General features: G+C 41.8%; 1 protein-coding gene across 1 annotated transcript in view; it reads right to left on the bottom strand.

The window, feature by feature from the left end:
* SH3RF3 (SH3 domain containing ring finger 3) overlaps window positions 1–24032 on the bottom strand; it is a 247087-nt gene that overhangs the window by 43061 nt on the left and 179994 nt on the right. Inside the window, exons 4-5 of the mRNA XM_038159983.1 lie at window positions 18599–18967; window positions 3538–3638 (exon numbers count right to left, since the gene is read on the bottom strand). Coding sequence (XP_038015911.1) covers window positions 3538–3638; window positions 18599–18967 — 470 coding nt within the window. The remainder of the gene's footprint in view (window positions 1–3537; window positions 3639–18598; window positions 18968–24032) is intronic.

Genomic DNA, 24032 nt, shown 5'->3' with positions numbered 1-24032 from the left:
TTCTCAATGCATTTATGCTGGCCAAGTTTAGAAACAACACACCAAACTGTTCTGATCTGGTATGGTAATTCTTGTACTATGTTGGTAAAACAAAAAGTGAGAAAGGGCCACATTTTGCAGGTTTTTTTTTTTTTTTACTTAAGTAAGTTAAGTGGTAGAATTTGGTTTTGAATGTTTTGCATGCAAGTATTCTAAGAAATCTTTAATACAGGATTCAATATGTAGAACTTTTTATTTATTTAATTATAGCTTTTATTTATTCCCTTTGTTTAGAATCTTTCTATTTACCTCTCTTTTATTCTTCTGTTACTACTTCAGGGATGTGTCTAGTGTTGTGAAATGACTACAGCTTGAAATCCCTACAGAGACTCTCTCTGTTTAGAGAGATTCTTGTTGAAAATTAAGAATGATTGCTTGCACTTTGGGAAATAACGGAAAGCTGGTCTTGAATAGCAAGAGTGCACACACAGAACACCACTTTCTTTGTAAATACCAGATTTTTTGGTATTGTCATTTACAAAAAAGGGACAAAAAGATACAAAAAGGGATTTCTGGTAATTCTTGATCAAGGTTGTGCCTTCCTGAGTTTTTTTTATTTATTTGTGATTTACAGGCAGTGAACATAGACTAAGAGAAATGGGAAAACAGAGAAAGTGCATTTACACTACAAAGTGCAGCAGAATGCTCTTGGGCTCAGAGGTGAGTAAGAAGAGGCTTGCTGCCCTCCTTATAGCAGTGAACCAGAGGAAAAAACAAAACTATAGCAGTTGTAATTGTAGATTTTCAGCCAATAAAAATGATACATGACTTTTTACTTCTGCTCTCCAGGAAATATAATTGAGGAATAAATACTGTTATTTTTCTTGATTCTATTTCTTTATTGTACCATAGATTTCCTTATTTTTGTTCTGAAGGTAGTAAATAAACAGCAGTAATGAGCAGAATACGAAATATTTGGTAACAGCTTTGTGGGGAATCTTAGGCTGATGTGCCTGGCTCTGTTTACCACATGCATGGGGTACAAAGACCTAATCAGAAACTGTATTTCATTAGTCAACAGATGGGAGAAACCACCCTGCACATCCTTTTTTTAGCTTATATAATCAGGTGGTCTTGAGCAGGTCTGTAGCTGTTCACCTGATGGAAAACATGAGGCTACATATGATCTGAAGGACATTAAAATGCATCACCCTGACAAGAAATAAGGTTGCATGCTTCAGTGCTAATCCTTCAGCACTGTGCTCTGCAAGGACATAACAGAAAGTGCCAGACTGCACTCACTTGAGGGAGCAGAAAGTGTGGTTTTGACTGTCCCTTTTGAAATTGCTGCTAACACAGGGTTCAGAAGCTATGGGTAAAGCAGGGGGTCAGGGATAGATCATTTTATATAGACTCACTTAGCCTTTTCCCCCAAGGAGCTACATGTAATAATGTAATTTACAGGTGGAGATTCTGGAAGCAGGTGCAAGGAAAATTACCCTAAGTGGATCATAGGCTGTTGTGCCTTGCAGCTATCTCCAGATCTCCTATTATTTTCTTTTTGTTCTCTCCTACTAGCTTCACCCAGCAAATTCCCCCAAATCATCTACCAGTAAGTCTGAACATCAATATCACAATGAGCCTAAACACCCTCTGGATAGAGTATTGAAATCCTTGCAGACACTAAAAGAAGGTGTACAACAGCCCGGCACAGATGCCACATCAAAAAGACTGATCTCTGTATGGCTAAAGTGATGAAAGCTTGTGTGTGACAACCATATAGGGTGACCCTGGGACAACACAATTGATCAGCACTTTGTGGACCAGCAATCCCACCTCCTGTGCAGGGGGGTAGTGAGGATGCCCATCCCTGGGGGTCTCCTCTTTAGTTGCAGAGGCACAGAGTTCTCCATACCCAGTGGCAGGCCCAGCCTGGGTCTGCAGCCCACCCTGTGGGCAGGCATAAACTTCACTGCTGGCGGGGAGGCGGTTGTGGGAGAGCTGAGAGGGGATGCCTGCTCTCATCCATGGCAGAAAACAATTTGATTGCCAGCAGCTTCCCTCCCCAGAATTTGTTTCTGGCAGGAAATCAGGTCTAGTGGTCCCTTTTGCTGAGGATGATTTTGCCTTCAGGCAAAGTCTTTGGATTTGGACACATTTCACTGTTCTCTAGATTTTAGGTGTGAAACTTCACCAGCTAACTCTGTACAGCCTAGAAGAAAGTGTTAAAACAACAATCTGAAATCTTGCAAAATGTAGTATCAGATTATTCTGGGCTATGTGAAACAGTGAAGCTAAGGCTTGGAAGTGGGACCTAGAAGAACCCAAAATGTTTATTAGAAGTTCCCTTAAAAAAGGTTGAAGTGTGAAGTGTTCTTGGCCTTGGGTAGCTGGCTGTGACTCTGCTTACAACGCAGAAGCCCCAGGGCTTTGTCTAGATTTGCACCTCCCCACTACTGCTACAGCTTTCAAATAATGCATCTTCTTTGACTGGAACTTGGCTCTCAAATGCAGAATGACAGACTGGATTACAAGGCTGCTTCACAAGGGAGATGACAGGAGAAGCATGGGAGGGAGAAGGGGAGGCTTGCTGAGGCATGGAGTTGGGGGCATTGCCAGAGAGCTGGAAAATGTCCTGATTCAGCAACCAGGTACTTCCAATATTGCCAGTTATTGCTTCCTAGTCAGGGCAAATCTTGAAATAAACACATGTGCCACACAGGCTGTGCAGGCTGAGCACAGGGCCATGATGAGACCTCTCCATGGGGCATTCAGTGATGTATGGCATCTCTCTGGTATAACGATCTCAAGTAGCTAAGAAGAAATTTGTTTGGTTCTGATCAAACACCACTGTTGTTCTTAAAGAAGATCTATAATTTTCAGGATTTTGTGAATTCAGACCTTGTTTTAGCCATATCATAAAACCCAAAAATATGGATGTGCATATGTGTTGGTGTGTGTATAGTTGTCCTGCTTTTATGAGGTATATGTGTTGAGAGGAAAGGATGCAGTAGTTAATTAGATAAGTATCAGATAAACCAAGCAGGCTAGAAGAGACTTGCTATAATGAAGTCTACTATTTTTGTTCTGTGAACCTTCTGTTATTCTACACACTATTCAACAAGACCATATGCCAAAGATGTAAAGTTCATTCATCGCCTTGTTCATTCATTGTTGATGGCACCAAAAAAGTGCAACTGGGTCATTTGTCTGGTTAATTGTGAATATATCAGGTGTTTGATTGCGTGGGACTACACCTTTTTAAGAGCTTTAAATGAAAGAAGATTTTCTCTAGCTCAGAGGTACTCAGTTTGCTTCACGGTGATCCATACAGCTACAACAAAGTCGAAAAGGCCTCACACAGAAAGGGGAAAGTCTTGCCCTTCTCTATTAATTTTTCAATTTCAGCAGGGGCTGCCTCACATTTGAAATTGCAATCTCTCTCTTCTCAGAATGCACCTGAGCTGAGATTTGGGCATTCAAGTTTCAAGCACACACGCGCATGCGCACACACAATTGGAAACAAAGAGTACACAGTGACTGAGATGATCTGCTTACATATTGAGGGGGAGCTGGACCTTCGGTGATGTTCCCTGATCTCCAATTATTGCACTTGTCCTGGGACCAGCCACTGTGGCTGTTCCAATCAAAGAGGAATCCTGAAAATACACAAAGAAGAACACACAAGGATTTAAGATGAAGCCCATAATTTCCTAAATTGCTATGGGGTGAAGGCATAGAAGAATAATCCACATATTTTATAAATTCCTATATTTTCTAACTTCATTATATTGCCTTAAAAAAGGCTTATTCTAGCCTTACACATTCCAAAAATACATTTCTGACATAAAGGATTACCAGAATTTCCATGTACCTTACAGAGAAATTTTAGTTGTATGCACATCTTAAAAAGTTTTACAATGTAAAAACTACTTAACTGCTTTGTAAAATCAGCTCAGCATGTGCATCTGCAATAGTACCTTCTCTGATAAAAGTAACCTTTTCCCCTCAAAAACTTGCTTTTAAATTGGTACTCTTTTGGTAGTGGTTATGGATCTCTGGAGAAGTATTCAATTTCCAAAACGCATTCTCATTTCTACGTACACTTTTTATCATCAGGAATATTCTTCTCCTTCAAAGGAAGATGACTACCCAACCCAAAACTTTCACTGAATGGAGAAAGTAGTTCACTCCACTTTTACCCTAGAAAATAAATCTCCACTCTCATATAGACAGGTGGACAGATCTTCTCCAGCTATTCATGTGAAAGGCAATTCTAAATGTAATCATTCATTTCTCAAAGCCTAATGCTCAGCCAAATTATATAGGGCAATCTCTTTTTGAGTTGTCTCACCAAAGTACTCATTCATCTATGTCAAAAATGAATCTTGACTGGAAACATCTCCTGAACTAATGCCAAGGCCTGTAGCAACAGATCTTTATTGCAGACGGGGCAGAGCTGGGCTGATGGGACTTGTAGTGGTTTACTTGAACAAAACGTTTTTTAATAAGTCTAACCATATGCTGTATGCATGTCCATATGCAGAATGGCTCTACAAAGTAGGAACCAATACCCATAAATTGCAGGTCCAAGCAGGGTGTGTTATACTCAGCAAAGATTCTGAGCACTTCACAGGCCTCCACTATAGCTTTTCTGTTTCAAAATTCTATCTAACAAACAGTAAATATTGATTTTTGGAACACAAACATGGAGACAATTTTTGCACTTAAAAATAACACTGAATTAAACTAAGACACAGAGTTAAACCAAGACACACATTGTTACTTAATTACTGGATTTCAAGGTTACCTCATTCCAAAGAAGCCACATAATTATTAGTGTTCTGTCTTGACAGTGCATTGCTGATCTATATTGCTTTACTGTGTATGAGCACAGTATCATTAGGAAATTGTGCAGCAAAACATGGAAACACTGCACTGTGATTCTTTAGCTTTTGGCAAAAAGCAGCAAGATGTCTCATCTCTCACCAACGTCTACACTCAATCATGAAATTGTATTGACAAGTACATCTCCTTTTTCCCATTATTTCCTCAAACTTTCTGGCTGCTTGCTCAAACAAAGAAGGTTCCAGGCAGCTCTTGGTCCTATGTGTAAAAAGCATTCTTTCCAGCTCTGTGGCTAAAGCTTTATTAATACTGCCTGTCATGTGAGCTAGTATCAACTTACAGAAAAAACATACCAGCCCACTAAAATTTTAGGGATAGCTGGAGAATGATCCCTCATTTGTTATGTTGAGCTGGTTAATGGGGTTAGGGATTGCAGAAGATGTTGGGCTGAGACACCTGGCAGCTACCTCATAAGTGAGAAATCAACTAGTTCAAACTTCTTCATGTTGTTCTGCCACTGTATGCCTGCTCTGGACTAGAGAAATTGTCTCTAAGAAAATAGAAAATGCATCAATCCCCACCCTTCCTTGCTAGGAAAAAAAAAGAGATTTTACATAATGAAAAAACAGATCTGAATGAACAGCCTCAGGGTGCAACTGTAAAGGCAGAGAAGATCACAGCAGGAAAGGATAGAGTAGGACAGAATGGAATAGAGTAGAATAGAATATTTATATTGGAAGTGACCTGCAACAAGTATCTAATCCAACTGCCTGACCACTTCAAGGATGACCAATTAAGGACATTGTCCAAATGCCTCTTAAACACTGACAGGTTTGGGGCATCAACCACTTTTCTAGGAAGCTTGTTCCAGAATTTGACCACCCTCTCTGTAAAGAAATGCTTCCTAATGTCCAGTCTGAATATCCTCTGGGGCATTCCCACAAGACCACTCCCATGCATCCTGTCAGTGGACACCAGGGAGAAGAGCTCAGTGCCTACCTCTGTTTCCCCTCCTCAGGAAGCTGTAGAGACCAGCTGTAGAGCTGAGGTCACCCCTCAGCTTCCTTCTCTCCAAACTAGAAAAGCACAGTGTCCTCAGCTGCTCCTCTTAGGACATTCCTTGCAGTCCTTTCACAAGATTTGTTGTTCTCCTCTGGATGCATTCAAGGACTTTCACATCCTCCTTCCATGGTGGGGCCCAGAACTGCACACAGTGCTCCAGTTGAGGCCACACCAACACGGAATACAGCAGGATAATTTTGGGTGACTGGTGATGTTCTGTTTAATGCACCCAAGGATGGGGTTTGCTCTCTGCTGACTCACACTGAGCCTGCTGTCCACCAGCACCCCCAGATTCCTCTCTGCAGGGCTGGTCTTCAGCCACTCCTCTCCTAATCCATACAAGTGCCTAGCATTGCCCATCCCAAGGGGATCAGAATCCAGCATTTGAATTGTTATATTTCCTCCTAATAATCATTGGCCAATGTTCAGTGTATCTACATCCCTCTGCAAGGCATCTTGTCCCCCTCTAGAGAGTCAAAAGCACCTCCCACTTTGGTATGATCAGCAAACTTGCCAGTGGTGCTTTCAACTCCTGCATCCTGATCATTGATATATATGCGTGTGTGTGTGTGTATATATATTATATATATATATATATATATATATACACACACATATATATATATGACAAAACTGGCCCTAAAACTGAGCCCCAAAGAACATCACTGGTGACCTGTCAACAGCCAGCTGTAGCCCCATTCATTGCAATCCTTTGAGATCTGGCCTTTGGCGAGTTCTTCACCCAGTGCATCACAAGTGCACTCATTCCATGGCTAAGCAACCTAGCAACCTAGTCCAGAAAGATGCTGAGGTACAGTATCAAAAGCCTACCAAAATCCTGAAAAAACTGTATCCACTGCTTTCCCTTCATCCACTAGGCAGGTGACCTTATTATAGAAAGGTATCAAATCAGTTAAATGGGACTTGCCTTTTATGAAACCATATTGACTGTTCCTTGTGACTGTATCATTCTTTAAATGCCTTTCAGTAGTACCCAGTATAATAATCTCCATAATTTTTCCAGCAACTGAGGCTAAATTAACAGGTCTGTAATTCCCTGGGTGTTTCCTCATGCCTTTCTTTTGTAGACTACAGTAACATTGTCAAGCTTCCCATCATCAGGACCTCCTTAAACCTGCAAGACCTTTGCCAGATTATTGTGAAGGGTCCTGCCATAACATTCACTGGCTCCTTCAGAACACTTGGATGAATCCATGAGGCCTCATGGACTTGTGAACATTCAGCTGATACAGCTGGTCCCTTACAATTCCAGTGTCCACAAACAGAAAGTCACTGTTCCCACATTTGTGGTCCTCCAACTCAGAGGACTGGGAAGCTGAAGGTCTACTAAAGACTGAGACAAAAAGTGCGTAGAATGCATCTGCGTTTTCTTCATTCGTGTTAGTCATATTGACCAAGTACTACCAAGTATTCACCAACTTCACCAAGTATCAGCCCAATATTTTCTTTGGACCTCATCTGAAAAAAGAGCCCTTCTTGTTATTTGAAACAACACTGGCCAGTTTTAACTCTAATTGAGCTTTGGACTTTCATGTCTTCTCCCTGTGTAAATGAACCCCAGCTCTGTACTCAGAAGCTGTACTCCTGAGAAGCCTCTCCTTGCTTCCAGAGGTCATACAGTTTCTTTTTCCTCCTGACCTACACAAGGAGTTCTCTGTTCGGACAAGCTGGTCTTCTGCTCTGCTTGCTTGACTCACAGCACGATGAAGTTATCTGCTCCTGTGCTTCTGAAAGGTGAATCTTAAACACTGACCAGCACATGTGGACTCCAAAGTCCTTAAAAGCAGATTCCCAGGGCACTCCACTAAGTAACGCCCTGAGCAGCATAAAGTTTGCTCTCATGAAGTCCAGGGAAGCAACTCTGCCATTCTTTCTTGTCTTTACAGTGAAAAACCTAAACTCAGCCATTTCATGAGCACTGTAGCCAAGACAGCCACCTACTGTCACATCCCTCATGAGTCCTTCTCTATTCACAAATAGCCAGTCCAGGAGGGCATCTTTCCTAGTTGGCTCACTAAGTATGAATGACAAGCAGTTTTCTTTATAAGCCTCAAGAATTTCCAAGACTTGTCAAAGAAGTATGATATTTCCAGTTGATGTCTGGGAACTTGAAATCTCCCATAAGGACATGGGCTACTGATCCAGGGAGTTCTCCTAATTGCCTATAGGATAACTCACTGGTGCTTACATCCCGACTGGGCAATCAGTAGTAAAACCCTCTACAATACCTCCTTTGTTTTCCTTCCCCCCAGTCTTCACCCAGAGGTTCTTCACCTCATCATCAGTAACTCTAAGGGCTGTGCAATCAAACCTCTCCCTTCCTTACAGTGTCACATCTTCCCCTCACCTGTCCTGCCTCCTCCTGAAGCCTGTAGTCCTCGGTGCCAGCACTCCAATCACAGGACTCATTCCACTAATAGCAATGATATCCAGCTCTGGGAGCTGATCAATGCTTCATCTTTCTTGTAAGACACATGCTAACCCTTCTTTAGCTCCTGTCATCCTCCCTCTGCACACTGCAGCAAAGTCAGTTTGCAGAGGTGCAGCTACCCCAGCCTGGAGTGGCCACTGCAGGCACCCTGGGCTGAGCCTGACTGACTGCAGAGTGATGAGTTCAAGCCAAGAGAGCAGAGCAGCAGTCAAAGCATCATGTATTTGCCTGTTTGCCCTGACAATGGGGCCTTCTCTGTCTTCCATATTACTGAAAGCATGATCTCAAGTGCTTTCTGTTGTGCTTGTACTAACATATGGTCCAAGGGATTAAGAAATAATGTAACTGCCATTCACCATTGCTGGATGACAATTTTGCTTTCTTCCCTTGAGTAATCCCAAAGATGTCTCCACAGTTCTGTGTATATCTATCTACCTGACTTTCAGTTTCTTGCCTGTATCTGGTTACTCCAATATTACTGCATCTGGTGCCAGCCTAGCACCTACAAACCACTCATTTTTGCCACATTGTGCAGCCTAGTATCCTATACATCCAAATTCTAAATCAGCGACTGCTTCCTGATTGTGCTCTGGTTTTTCTTTAGCTGCTCTCCCTACAGGCTTTAACACGACTGTGTACTTTCCAGTCTGCCTATGACCCTGCTTTTCATCATCAGGTTTTACTCCACAGTACCTGCTGGCCTTCCACACATTGAATTCAGCTCCTCTGTTCACATCTTGACTTTTACTGTCACAGAAGTATTCTGCTCTTCAGCTTCATGTGTCTGTGTGCTCCTTGCTGTATTCTCTTGCTGGCTACTTGATTGCTACTATGCATCTGAATGTTCACCAGCTTTGCTTTTAAACTACAGTCCCTGACACAGTTGGTGAAGTCTTTCTAAGCTGATTCTTTCAAGGTCCTGTTGTCTCCTGTATGTATCACTAATTAGCTCATATTCTAAAATACAGTATTGCTAGATTATTTTACAAGATTGTATTTGCAATAGGATTCTGAAGAGACTGGTTTTTGCAAAAGAATAATCTCCTATTTCTTTATACTTCTGATCACCTGTGTTGGAAGTTTACCTTTCTACTCTTCACGCAATTTTATGTGCATCTCTCCAGTTACCAGTAATACCAGTAATCCTCCTGAAGAACACAGCACGCCTTTCTCCATCACAGCTGGTAGCAGGACTTAGTACATTTTCCTTCTTTGTTTAGCCCTGGAGCCAGGTTGTACTTTTGCTACTGTGACCTAAGGAGCAAGGTACTAAACATGTCCTCCTTTCCTCTTCATCCGCTCAGGGGAGTGGGATCCGAGACAATGCTCTGATTTTCTTGTTCTCTGCTTTGATACCTTTTAGGAAGTCTGTGTGCCACATCCTTGCTTTCTGATGGCATGTCCCTACATGATTCATCTTCCTTGTGTGGAAGGAAAACCAGACACACAAATAGAGCCATGCACAGACATTACACACGGAGGGCTCAAACACTGCAGCATTTGTGTCTTAATCCTTCTTCAATCTCTGCTACTCAGCATTGCTAAAGCCTTACGGGTAGGAGATGTCTCTGACAGCCAGGATTTTAAGAGGCACACAGGCACTTACTGATGAAAACAGGCACCTTGCAGAGTTTTCTCAGGGTGGCATTAAGTACTTCACTGCCTGATTCCCACAGATTTTATTGCAATTTAAGTAATAGGAGACACTTCTGAAAATACGATTTGCTGCTCCTCTCTATCCTTATGAACCTCTAACGCCTTTAAACATTTGGCCATTGAATTTCCAGATGTGACCTCTTCCTGGGTGATCACACATGCACACCTCTTGCTTAGAAGGCTGTTTAATGGTGGCATGCAGTTTTCTGAACCAGGCACTGCCAACTCTGATCCCATTTACTTAGGCCTGTGAACAGCCACATCCAAATTCTTCATGCTCCCACTTCAATCTGGCATTCTCCAAGCACCGCTTACCACTGTTTCAGCTCGACAGCACCAGTGCTTTTCCTCTGGACACTACAGACCCAGATGCCAGCCAGCAGGGAAAAGCAGCTGCACAAAGGCATGCTGAAAGCCACCTCCAGATCCTTCTGCACTAATTTCTGCTTCTTGGTAACCATTGGTAGCACAGCAGCACCACCTGTACTGTGCAAGGCTAAATCTTGAGTAAAACTCCCAGACTATACACACAGGCACCACGGTGCTGCATGATAGGTATTTCACTCCCAGCTCATGCTGTGCCCTCTGTTGTTATCACCAGCTACTCTGGTGTAGTAGGTGATTATGTACCCATGGACTGGAGAATAATATTAAAAGGACTTCTTGCTTTTTTTTTTTCATAAACTCAACAGCTTTCTTATGACCACTGAAACACTACTCCCCCATAAATATTACTGACAAGCCCAGAGACTTCAGGAAATTAAAGGTAACAACTACTCATCTGGGCTGAAACATCTCAAATTCATTCCCTTTCCCTTTTCCCATCCACACTTTTATGGAAGGATAAGAATGGCTAGTTTGGACTTCCAGCATAAATTATATTTTTCTTTCCCTTGCAGATTTACTTTAGGTTTTCACCAGTACTTTAAGGCCACATTTGTGGTTTAATTTGAAAAGACATGATGCCTGTAGGGATTAGTGAAGTACCTTGCAAAGCAAGGGACTCAGTCTTCGAGCAGAATAGAAGTCGAGAAGACAGTGATAAAAGTAGGAACAGAGTACAATGATATTGCAGGTTGCAGTAGCCTTCACCGAAAAATAATTGTTGCTATCAGATGAATGTTCTTATCATCTAGAAAATCACCAACCCGAATTCTCAGTTTTGACTTCAAAGAAAATCCAGCACTCTCTCACCACAGGGCACTTATCACATTCATTAATTCTCAGGAAAAATTCTTTTAATGTCTTGAATGCATATTTACAGCTTACTTTAAATTTCTCTTTAATATTACTTTAAAATAAGAGAAAAACATCCATTCAACTCACATAAGTTGACATACCATCCTCTGGAAATATCATAAAAACAGGCTAATGGTCTTTAAGATTCCTGTTACTCTTTTCTCTAATTTGCTGACTCCATAAAACAATGACTGTGGCAATCATTCTGAGCCTTAATGTTCCTAGAAATAATGTATTAGCACTTAATGCACAATAGTGACACCATGTATTGATGAAAAATGTTACATGCAAGATCAAGTAGCCTCATCAAATGCTAATTATCAAAGTGGGGGCTGAAATGGACTTATCAATTCTGGGGGAAGAATTTTTTTTCCATAACGGTGCGTGTGAAAAACAAACAAATGTGCAGGATAACAGCTGCAGCTGCATAAATAGCTGCATAAATACCCAGTTCCTTCCTGCAAAGACTGGAGCTAAATTTATATGATTTACTGAGGGGTTCTTACAACCTGCAAGTATCTGTGGCTGTGGATGAAGGTGAGGCACAGTATTATGCTAGCTTTTTCTAGGACCAGGTTGGCCCTGATTATTTTTGGTTTGTAACAGACCAAAAACTCTAAATCATATATTCTCTCAGTAGCTCATAGAGCTACGCAGAGAGCTGGAGAAGTCAAGTAAATTAATTTCCTGAGCTTCCATTTCCCCTATCCTGCAATCTAATGATGCCTGAAAGTTGGAAGAAAAAAAAACCCAAATATTTTTGTCATTTTCTTCTGAAGATTCATCTGACATTACCATCCATAAAAGCACTGATTATTCTGGCTCACAGCTTCTCAGCTCCCCCAAATGCGGACTAATTAAGCATCATGTGGATGAGCATCATGAGAATTATATTTATTCAGCCTTCTCTCAGACTATACTCAGGGTATAGCTCTCCACCACAAGGTTTTAAATAGGTTTGTACTAAATAGTTTATTGAAATTCTGGGATCAAAGAACACAAAAAATCAAACACAGAGTCACAGGGAGGCTTCAAGTGAAAGCTTGACCTGTAAAAGATGTTAATTTAATCCCACACTCATAATTGTCCTTTCGATAACTGTACAACAAATTCATCAGGATCCTATGCAATGCCTACTGTAGGAAGTCCCCGTCCAGGGAGAAAATAGTGGTAAACAAATAAACAAACCGTCCAAGAAAAAAAAAAGAGGAAAATATACACTTTAGTAATTTCTGCTCAAATGTCACACATGTAGACATAGTGTGTGCCAGATGAACAGGATTTTATCGTATGGGGTAAACACCAAGACAGTGTCTCACTTGCTTCTGAGACTTCCAAACCAGTAGCTGACTGGCAGTTGCTGTAAAGCCTCAAGATTAGCTGTGTGCAAAAATTATTTTAGGGGCAAAATGTTTTCAGGTTACTACCCTGAGGAGCATCTGGAAAAAATATATTGTTTTTCTTTTACTGGCAATGGGATTTCACGCACAGTTGAATAACTCTTTTAAAGCACAACTTTTTCTTCCTAGTTCCTGTAAAAAATTAGGTTTTATGTGGTTCTTGAAAAATCATTCAAAATATATTTGTGATAAGGCATATGGTAGGAAAAAGAGAAGACACTGTATCTAACCTGGTAGTTCCCTAAAGACAATTTTGCTTTGACCTGGATTTCTGGTAGCTTATGCAATCAGTTCATAGACTGAGTCAGCTCATGAGCCTCATTTGCAACAGTTTTGACAAATAATGTAATATATCCCCATATACACAGAGTAAATTCAGAGACCTATTGGTAGCCACCCCAAAAAAGCTGCTTACATTCCTGTTTAAAAGAAGTTAGCTCCTTCCCACCTACAACCACCCCCACCCCCAGCAAGATAAAGTTATTTAGAATAGGCAACGTCTGGAATCAATTATAAATAACTATGAATAGAACTGGAAATGTACGAAGACAAATAATTAGTTTATATTAGACCTTAGCAAAAGCTCTTGTGCATTTTTTGTGACAAATTTGATCTTAATTACAGAAAGACAGGTTGGACAAGTATTTCTTCTCTTTTGCCATTTTGACTGGTGCCACCTCCTGAAATAGCTGCCCTGGGTTTCACCTGTCTCGCTCTTGTATCCAGTCAGTTGTCATTCACAGTCAGCAACAGAGCAGGTTGGATAGAATTTGGACTCCCAGCTGAAGCTGAAAAATACCTGAATTTGACTTATTTTTTTCAGAGCTTGTTGTGCACTTGAAAATTCAAGGTTCATTTTTAGTCTCTGGATTTTAGGTATAATCTGTACACCTCTCATGGTCAGCACATTTAGGTTATCAGCCAAGGCTCAACCAGAGTTCTGCTATTACATTTTCTCAGCTAAAATTCAGCACTTCTAAATAACTGATAAGGACACACTTCCAAATGATTGATATAGCAAGACACTTCAAGGAACATTTTTCATTTCAAATACTGTCAATCTTTGGGATTGGGAGCATGCAAGACATTATTCTCAGCTTTTCCTGAACATGAGTCCTCTGGTTAGGAGCTTGAACTAATACTTGCAGATACAAATTGACTTCTTGTGCATAGTGATGAGTTGTTCAAAACACACACAGAAGTTCCTTATGTGGGGAGGGTCCTTTCTTCCTCACTCAGCTGTTACCCTGGTGTGCACAAAGCCACGCTTCATTATTCATGAGACGCTTTTTCTGTCAAAATCCAGGGGATTTGGAGCAGTACTGACCCATGACCTTTTCAACTAGCAGGGACGAATAATTCATAAGAGGTGAAAATGGAAGCAAGACAAGCCATCTGAGGCCTAGGCATGATTACTTTCCAGGGGGACCTTCCCCACTCCCCAAGGAGTCTCAGTTACTCAGAACCACTCCTCTGCACCTGTAACCTAATTCAGCTTCAGCTCCATCACAGGCCTGCAGCACTACTTACATCTTCAATAAAAATCCATTTTGCCAGTATGATAGGACATTCTGCATGATGGAAAGACACTATTACCTTTCAGATGGAGATCTTACATTTAATGAGTGATGCTCAGCATGCAGCAAAAGGCATACAAGCAAATTTAGTTGCAGGCAAAATTAGGATTCCAGCATTGCCTCTTATAAGTTAAATGCTTTATATCCTGGCTGTTGTGGAATTCCAGTCACTATTTTATCCAGCTGATGTGACTTCAAGTTGATTCTTCTACCTTTCAAGCATCCCAAAGTTTGTAGTCAGTGAAGATGTTTTTTTAAGATCATCGTTCATTTCAAAATACATCTTGGCTTTTAGAAAACAGCTGAGCTGGTTCTGCTTAAAGAACAATGAACACATTATGGAAGGCCAGCAGTCTTCAATTATTAAATTAATGATATGCAGACCTGCTTTCAAAACATGTGATTTCACAGTCTGGTCTGCATGTCAGTGCACAATATGTAGAAATCTGTGCCCTCCTGGAGGCTTATATTAGTCTAATGACTCATAAAAACAAAAAAAAAACATGTCAGCTCAGTGTGGAAGTCTGGTTTCAATTCACAAGAATTGACTAAAGCCACAAGAATAAAGCCACAAGAATAAAGCACCATGCATGAAATAACTTCTAAGGGGTGGAATATATGCTACATTTACTGAAACATGTAAAATTTGCACCTAAATTTTAAGTTCCTACAGTTACTTAGGCAGCAAGCCCTAGATGTCTCTGTTTCTTCTCATGTCAGCAGAGAGAAAGCAGGTGCTCCAGATGTAGGTGCCTCAGGTCTACAGGGAAAACTGATGCTTGTTTAAAGGAGGCTGTTTCGCTGGGCACCAGCTGCTTGCCGTGAGGTAGGGGACTGGATGCCATTCAAGAACTCCTGTAATTGAATTCTGCTTGTTCAAAGGACAGGCTATAAGAAAACCCTGTTGAACTTTTTCAAAATGTAGAATCCCCCTGCAAGCTAAATATCAATCCTGATATGTTTCAGAGAAACTCATACCTACTAAACGGAACAAAATTCCTTTATTTCTTTTTATGAAGAGATCTTTTAAATAAGCAATGAAAAAGTGCCTGGAAATTTCAAGGATGGAATATGACACAATAAACCAAATTTACATTCCAGTTAAAAAAATGGCATAAATTTGCTAGATACTGAAACTGTAAATTTGTTGTTTCCCTTTTAAGAAATAAGTTTTAGCTGAATTTGCTGTTGCAAACCAGCAAGGGCCTGAGATGGTTACAGAGACAATCACTCAAGGGCTGGGACAATGACATGCAGGACAGAGAGGTTCCTCTTCAAGTGAGGAAAGAAAAGGTGAGACATTTTCCTGCAGCAGAGCTCACTGGTGAGTTCAGCAGCTACATGAACAGCCTTCCTAAAACCTGCCCATGCTCTCAGCAACACCCCTGAGCACTTCTGAAGCAGCAGTAGAATCAGTTTGCAGATTTGTCAAGATGTCAAACGCTGAACAAGACATACAGGGCATTTACCTTAGAAATGCCAAATGCATTTTAGAGCAAAAAAATCTGAAGACAAGATTCTCACTGCCCTGAATGCCTTGATGTAAGAGCTCATGGGGCCCATTGTTTATGCTACTCTGGCTGGCGTTCAGCCATGTGAATAAAAGAAAAGCACTGAACTGATATTCTGTCTAAAGTGAAGCATCATTAATTGCTTCAGAGCCACGTCAGGTCTTAGCAGATGGCAGAGAAGAGACTGAGTTTCTGACATTTGTAATTAAAATGTAACACCTATTATTATGGGATTAATAGTTATATAAATATAGCTGCACAATTTTAATGGACATTTAGTATGAGCCAAATTCTGTATTTTTTGTAGACTTAACTAAGAAGGCTTAAAAACAGGGGAATGCATGTTTGAAGCTCTTGTGATTTCATTGCTAATCTTACAAGCATTTTTCTGAAGGTTGTTCCTACAGTCAAGAGGATGTAGAGAAAACTTCAGCTCCACTTTTTTTCCCCTCTAGATCCACAATCATTGCAAAGCTTTCAAAGGAAAATGTTTAAATCCCTCAAATTTTGAAGCAAAGTTCCCCAAAAGCAGAGATATGTATTAACACATGTAAATTACACACTTGGGGTGACAGGGTGCAATGACACTTTGACAGAGGGAAACATCTTTTCACTAAGGTTCATCTGAGCTACCAAGAGTCTTCTTCCCTGCCTGGATTTTGGCCAAGACAGTTTTGACCAGGTGTGATAGAGGCATGTGCTCAGCTGCCTTGTCTGCAAACTGGCTCTATGCCCTGAGGCAGAACCACTCCCCAAACCTGTTCCCACCATGGGCTTCATTACACCCTAGCCTTAGACGAGCTTTTGACCATGGCACCAAGAACATGTCTTCCCATCTGCTGCAAAGGACCCAACCAAGCTTCCTGTGAGCTGGATTCTGATAATCCTTACTTGTCACTGGGAACATCAGGCCCTTCTTGTCCTCTGCCACTTGTGTGCAAATGACAAAATTGTTTGAGAAATGAGTGGGGCCTTGCATACCAGTTGTTCTGTTAAAACAGGGGAGAATAATCAAGGCACTTTTTGTTTCAGGGTATAACTTTTGTGGTTTACTAGCTCAGAATGAGTCTTCAACAGGACTCTAACAAAAAAGGGTGTGTATTGTGTTTCTCTTGACTAGCACAGGACCAGAAAAGCCACTATCACGTCTCTGTAAAGTCCAAATGTGTGACTCTCAGTGCCAAAAACCTGGGTGTCATTTACTTGACAAGTTTGAGACCCTCCCTTCATGTGTAGTGCTTATGCTGCTTCACAGATGTCCCAGTACATCTTGACACCCTGCTGCTTTGTGTGGGGGCCATATCCTCACCTTCACCCTCCTGCTGGGGGCTGAAATGGGGGGAAGACCTTACACCACAGAAATCCTTCCTGGAAAAGGCATGTGGAAGAAAACGGGTGCTATTACAGTTGGACTCAGCTTTCTCTCTGGCTCCTACATGTGGATGGACAGTAGAGAGAGGTGAGCAGCTGAGGCAGGAGCAGAGAGTACTGCTCCACTGTGACAGTGTCCTCTCAGTACAGTTTTGGCTGGCCCTGCATCACACGTGGTGTGCATTCAGGCACCCTGTCTCCTCCAGAGTCCTTGCAAACCTGTGCTGCAGGGGCCAGGGGCTCATATCTTGGGTCACAGCAGGGCACAGCTATCAGAAGTCACTGCATGGTCTGGTGTACCACACTGGCCTCATAGGGGAGACCCCAGCACTACAGATGGACATAAACAGGCATTTCTGCCCAAATCAGCCCCTACGATTTGCTGCTTGTCCCTTTCCCAGCCATCTACATGCATACCAGCATAGGCAGTGGCTGTAACATGGATTGCCTCCTGCTCTGGGCCACCACAGGGTTGGCTAGTGGTTCATGTTTGTCCCTGTATGGGGATGTGGATGTGAGGGGACAAGGCATGTCCAGGGAGAGGAAAAGGGCAAGGATGGCTTTTTTTCAGGAGAGACATGATGTGTGGGAAGATCCTGTCATGCTGAGGTTATCTTGGCACTATGAGACTATGAGATACAGACTATGAGGAACTGGTCTGTAAACCGCCTGTGGGTGCTAATCTGCACACACACTGTGTAGATGACTGGGCAGGAAGGCTGACGCAGAAGAGCTTTGGGACTGTGACTATTCTCTTCCTCACCTTCAAAGTGCAAATTGCCAATGGAATTTCCTTATCCATAGAAACAGTGGGCAATTGCAAAGGGTTTCAGTGCCCCCCTGGTGAGTTTGGGTCCTGTTTTTGCCAGGGCCCCAGAAGCAGCCTCTTGGAAGCTCCTTTTGGGACCTGTGGGGGTGTCTGGGAGAATGCTCTTCTGCATCCTCCTTTGAGAGGGGAAGGATGGAGAGGGCTGCACTCTCAGCATGTGTGATGGTTTAAAAACTCCTTGGGTTTTTCTGAACGGCAGCTACTTGCTGGGTACAACACTTGTCAAAGTGCAGCACATTCACTCATCCTCCAGTGATCTGTACAGAAATAATTATTCCAAAAATCTTTTTTTATCCCCAGTGTGTGAATTTCATACTGACATTGCTACCCTGCAGAGTAACAGATATGTTCAGGGTAATGAGATCACTCAAAATTATTCCCTTCTACAACAGAAACTGCTGTAACAGTTGCATTGCTTCTAACAGATTGTAGGATTACTTTTTGTTTTTTAAAATGTTGCAGTATCATGAATCCAATTTAGCCTTATCCTCTGGCTTCTCATGCTTGCCCAGTGATTAATGCAAGGATAGGAATGGCAGATGCCAAGTACTGTCACACCAGGATGACAGCACCATGTGACTGCTTCATGCAAGGGTGAGCCATTTTGGAAGAGGTGACCCAAGTGCATGCCAGCTGCTAAGGATGCCCAACCCCACCCCTGCACCCCACCTTACCTGGGCTGGGGCACTGGAGGAGAGGTGGGTCAGGTCCCCGATCCTGGCAGCTGCCCGTGGGTCACTGGAGCTGATGAGGACAGGGGCACTGATCTCCATGGAGTGCCGGTTGCTGGCAGCCTGGGAGGACTTGTGTGTCATGCTGAGGGCAGTGAAGGAGTGGCGCTTTTTGGCGTTCTTCTTGCCTTCCACCTGCCTCTGGGCTGCTCCGGCAGCGCCCGCACCAGCCAGCGTGGAGCACGGAGCCAGACCCACTGCTGCTGCCGCTGCCACTGCCACCGTCTCCGTCGCCAGCGGCATGTCGCAACCAGAGGCGGCAGCTGAGCACGTCTTGTCCATCTCCATGAGCTGCTTGGCAGATTCATTCAGCTGTGGGGAGGAAAAGGGAAAGATAAAGAAGTTGTTGAGAGTGATGAGGTTCCCTCCACTGCAGAATAGGAGGCTCAGTGGGACCTTATCTCTCTCTTCAACCACCTGAAAGGAGATTGTATCATGGTGAGGTTTGGCCTCTTCTCCCAAGTAACAACTGATAGGACAAGAGGAAATGGCCTCATGTTGTGCCAGGGGAGGTTTAGAATAGGAAAAATTTCTTTGTGAAAGGGTTGCCAGGAAAGTGGTGGAATCACTGTCCCTGGAGGTATTTCAAAGTCTTAATAGACATGGCACTTCAAGGCCATGGTTTAGGGATGGGCTTGGCAGTGATGAATTAACAGTTGGATTGGATGGCCTTAAAGGTCTTTTCCAACCTAAATGATTCTAGAATTTGATTTATGAGGCCAGATGAATTATTTGATTTATGAGGCCAGATGAATTATTTCTATCCACTTGTTTATGCCTGGAAGATCAAAAGAGGCAAAGTAAGCATCCAGAAGAGTTAAGCCAGAACCAGGCACCATAAATTGGTCTACATGAAGCTACAACATTTAAAAACACAGCATTCCCCAAAACAGCTTGTCCCAGGCTGTTGAGTCAAAGCCTGGGGAAGGAGGCAGGAGCCTCTTCATCATTGTTTTGCTATTCTCAGTTCCGTCACAGGCCTGTGCTTGATGTTTGCCACACATGGTTCTGATCCAAGGGTACAGCTTCCAAATCTTCCCAGTTTCATCTCCCTGCCTCCCACCTAACACAGGCAGATGCAAGCTGCATGCAGATGCAAGCTGCATGCAGATGCAAGCAGCTGCATGCAGCTGCATGCAGATGCAAGCTGCATGCAGATGCAAGCTGCATGCATTTTCCCTAGCTGTATCAGCTAAACTTTAGAAGAGCCTGATGGCCACTGCAAGATTTGCTCAGGGTCTAGCTTGAAAAAGTGGTCTCATCAGTTCTTTTGAAGGGTTTAACACTAGACCTACAGCCCATTAACTTCACACTAGGTGGCTCAGGCCAGCTTTCAGCCCACTGTTCCTCATCCAATCCACACTCACAGATAACCTTGTGTCTATGCAGGCCACAGGCATGCTGGGTGGCACAACCCTGTCACTGAAGTCTCTTACCTCCCAGCTTTCTTAACTCATCCAGGAAAGCAACACTGTACATGGCTGGAGAGATTTCAGGCACACAGGGATGCTACCATCACTAATGATACATGAAGTGCACTCTGAAGTCAGCAGTGCTTTCTGCACAGCACTCATTGCCAATACATCTTCCTTCGAGGGATGTTAACAGCTGATTGAAAATGCCTCATTTTTCCAACAGACCTTTATATTAAACTAGGATACACCACAATATGTTGGCATTTAATGAATAAAAACAACATATGAGAATGGGAGCCACAGCTAATGCACACGTGCTTTTGCATTCACTGCTATTCTGAGACCCACATAAACCAGAGGTGTATGTAATACTGTTCTGGATCAAAAAAAGGCCAGTTTTTTTTTTCTATAACTACTTCTATGAATTATGGCAGCATCCAAGAAACAGCTGAGGACAAGGTCTTCCAAGGCTCTAAATTAAAAAAAAAAAAAAGAAGAGTAATTTCTGTTCCAAGCCAAGCCAATTTTGAAACTTTACACAAGTGGAAATAAAAGGGAAAAAGAGAGGGAAGGGAAAGATAACAACAGTAATGTGCAGTTAAACAAATGTGTAATTGCGTAGCTTTTATAACTCCCAACCGCTATCACCATGCTGTAAATAAAAGAATAGATTTTGCTAGCCTTAGGCCAGTCCTCCTGAGGTTGAAAGCACTTCTGATTCCATGAGGACTCATTCAGTGTAACAGAACACTAACCTAGAAAGTAAACCTCAACTTGCAGGATCCTTCTTTCTGTGACAGCTTCCACTAAGTCAACCAAGAGCCTCCAATTAATGATGCTCCACTACTTTCAGAGCTGCTGGGAGTCCTGCAACCATTCAATTAGCAAGTCATTTTCCCAGCTGCACTGTCCAACTTGAGACCATGCTTACAGCCAGTGTAGTGCACTGCACCTGCCAATTTTCACCGATAACAGCTGATCCTATTTCAGATTCTTCAGAAACGTCCATTATTTCCCACTTCATCATGCTCTAAATTGGTACAACCTAATATTTGCCAGCAGGCTCCAAGTTGCAAGGAAACCAGATGGCTCCCCTCCCTTAAGTAGGTGTTACAGCTCTGCTTACCCCATTGATGAAGATAGTCTAGCTGAATTACTTGAAATATTAAGGAGAAAAGGATAAAGCTATCAAATATGTATGACTCTTTGACAGCAGAGGGTGAGGAAATTTTTGCTAATCAACAGCAAGAAGAAAAAGAATACATTTTAACTCTTTGAGATAAGAAAAAAATAGACTTTAGAAAAAAGAATTTAGAACTTCTGATTTTACAATGTGCTACATGTGGACAATGAAGTGCTCCAGCTCTTGATATCAAGCTCTGAATCTCTTGTAAGAATTAGATTATAAATCCCACTGTCTGGAATCCAATTTAACACTGAAGCTGTTCTTTTTAAAACCACAAAATCCCTTACTTTTTTGTTCAAAGTGGCACCTAGTTGAAATGTCAATAAGAAAGCAAGCATCTAAACATGAAGTGATAAAAAATAACCCTGTATTGATATAAACAAAAGTAAATCTCTATAACAGTAGAAGATTGAAGACAGAAAGAAAACTCCTCCCCAAACAGTCAGGCTAATGAACTTTTGAGAATGTCAGAGGCTTCTGAAATACTGGGAAAAAACTATTTTGGTCTGCCAAGATAAAAAATGCTTTATAGCCTTACAACTTTATTTTTGTAGAGAACTGTTTTTAAACAGCTTTGCCCACAGATGCTGGAAAGTACTTCCCAAATAGGCTATGAATGCCAGAGAAAAGTCTGCTTACTACTTTGTAAAAGCAAACAGTTTATCCTCTTCACAAAAAAACTTTTAGAAACCTTTTTTTTAAACATAAACATGATTGCAAATTTCTTATTTTAAACTCTGAATATGTAAACAAGCATTGCTTTCTGGTGTCTGTCATCTGATCTTCAGGCAGATTTGCTTCCAGATTAGAAGTTTAATGGAAAGTTCTGACCCACAGTCAGTGTCAGGAATTTGACATTTCTGAAAGCCTGTAGCTCTTATGACAATGTCTAATTCCAGATCTCAACTTTCTCACTCAGTTTTGATCCTTTCTCTAGAAAGATCTTATATTTGTATTTGTGGTCCTGCTAAGCCCAAAGTGACCTGAGACTTATGCCCTTGAGACTGCAGAGAGACTGATTTTACCCCAAATCCATTCTTTGCAAAGGGGATGTCCTAGAAAACCTGACGTGGGATTTAGATTTGGATCTGAATCAGTCAAACCAGTCAAACATTCCCAGCAGCCCTGCAATCCTGTCTAGAAAGGCAAAATCTTGCAACAGCAAGCCTTATATTATCTGAGGGACTTTATCATGCAAGAGATGTGATGAGACTGTGCAGTAAAACTGTTTGCAGTAACTCAGTGACTACTGGCTGTGAATCTTGCATGCTGAGATAAGGATGCACCAGTCTCAGTTCATGGAGCTACTGTGCCTGTTTCTCAGAGGACTTTCCCTGGCTGTGAGTAATCGTACTGGAGATAGCTCCAGCTCATCTGGTTTTGGGAGTGAAGAAGGGTGGAAGTGGAATACCTCTGTGCACAGAGCCTTGTTCACCTCCAAACAACCTTTTCCTACAATGGGAGCAGTAATCAAGTGCTCTTCATTAAAAATTTGGTGACCTTGATCAGGAAGCCATACTCTCCACCTTGCCACAATGCAAGCTGTCATGACATTAGTGTCCAAGCAGAGAGCCCATGTGATATGAACTAAGGGAGAATTTTTTTCCTTCTTCTGGCTTTTAGATATGACTGTCTTAGATACTCTACTTGTGACTTTACCACACAGGTGACAAATATTAAGCTACATCATACAGGACTTCACCACTGCCAAAATTATTTTTTATTAGTGTCCACATAAATGTCTTTTTTTCTGCAGAATGTATTATGGTGAGTTTCTCTCAGTCTCTGTTGCATGTGCTTGCATGCACAGATATACACACACACTTCTAATTTCTAATACATGTGGGTTTAAAAGGGACTACCTGTAAAATGCTTTCAACTTCTTTCACTTTAAAGGATGAGTGGATACAGGTGAGAAACTGTCATCTACACTGACATTTGGTCCCACGTGGGACCAAATATGTCCTTTATATCCCAATATGACTTAATGAACTACAGTTTCAATGGGCAACATTATGCCCCTGCTTACATACCCCAGATGGAATGAAGAGTAAGGAAAACCTACTTCTTGTCCAGTGTGGGTAACAACTAACTCTAGGTTTAGTTCCAATAGCAAATTATTACATTGGAATTTATTGTTGTTATTATTATGGAACAAGAGAGAAACATGGGAAATTTAGGTCAGATTTAAATAATTTATCCTTACTACATCTCCCTTGACAAATATGCCAGTGCATTTACTAATCCATGTTAGTGGCAAAATTATTCTATCCCAGTTTAGACTTCCAAGGGACACTTTGATACACTGTGGTCACAACAACAACTCCTGGGTCGTGGTGTTTCCCTGATAGTGCTGTCTTCTGTAAGGAGGACTACTCTGCTATTGAATATTCTTATTTTCTAATCCTTTAGGTCTGGGTAAGGGATTCATTTCTGACTGACATCTGCTCTACCAAAGACAGGACCTCACTGTGTGGCTTACAAATATACTTTGGCATGTGCTTGATAAAGTGCAGACCAAAGTGTTACTAATGTGTGACTAAAATGTCATTCTTCTCTAAATAAGAAAAGATTGCTTAAATTCTCAGTTTTACACATGTGATTCAGTATTTTGATAAACTGGAGCCAATTTGGACCGGAAAGCACACTTTATTAAGACTTTCACTTGCTACAAAATATTTTTTTTCTGTCTTTATAAAAACTATTAGCTAAGGAATGGTGCTGTTCAAATACAGGTATAAGATTCAAACCAGTTTTAAAAGCAAAAACTTACAAA

This window comes from Motacilla alba, chromosome 1, assembly GCF_015832195.1.
Source record: "Motacilla alba alba isolate MOTALB_02 chromosome 1, Motacilla_alba_V1.0_pri, whole genome shotgun sequence".
Classification (NCBI taxonomy): Eukaryota; Metazoa; Chordata; class Aves; order Passeriformes; family Motacillidae; genus Motacilla; species Motacilla alba.
The sequence above is the reverse complement of the archived record's forward strand: the minus strand, read 5'-3'. Positions and strand labels throughout refer to the sequence as shown.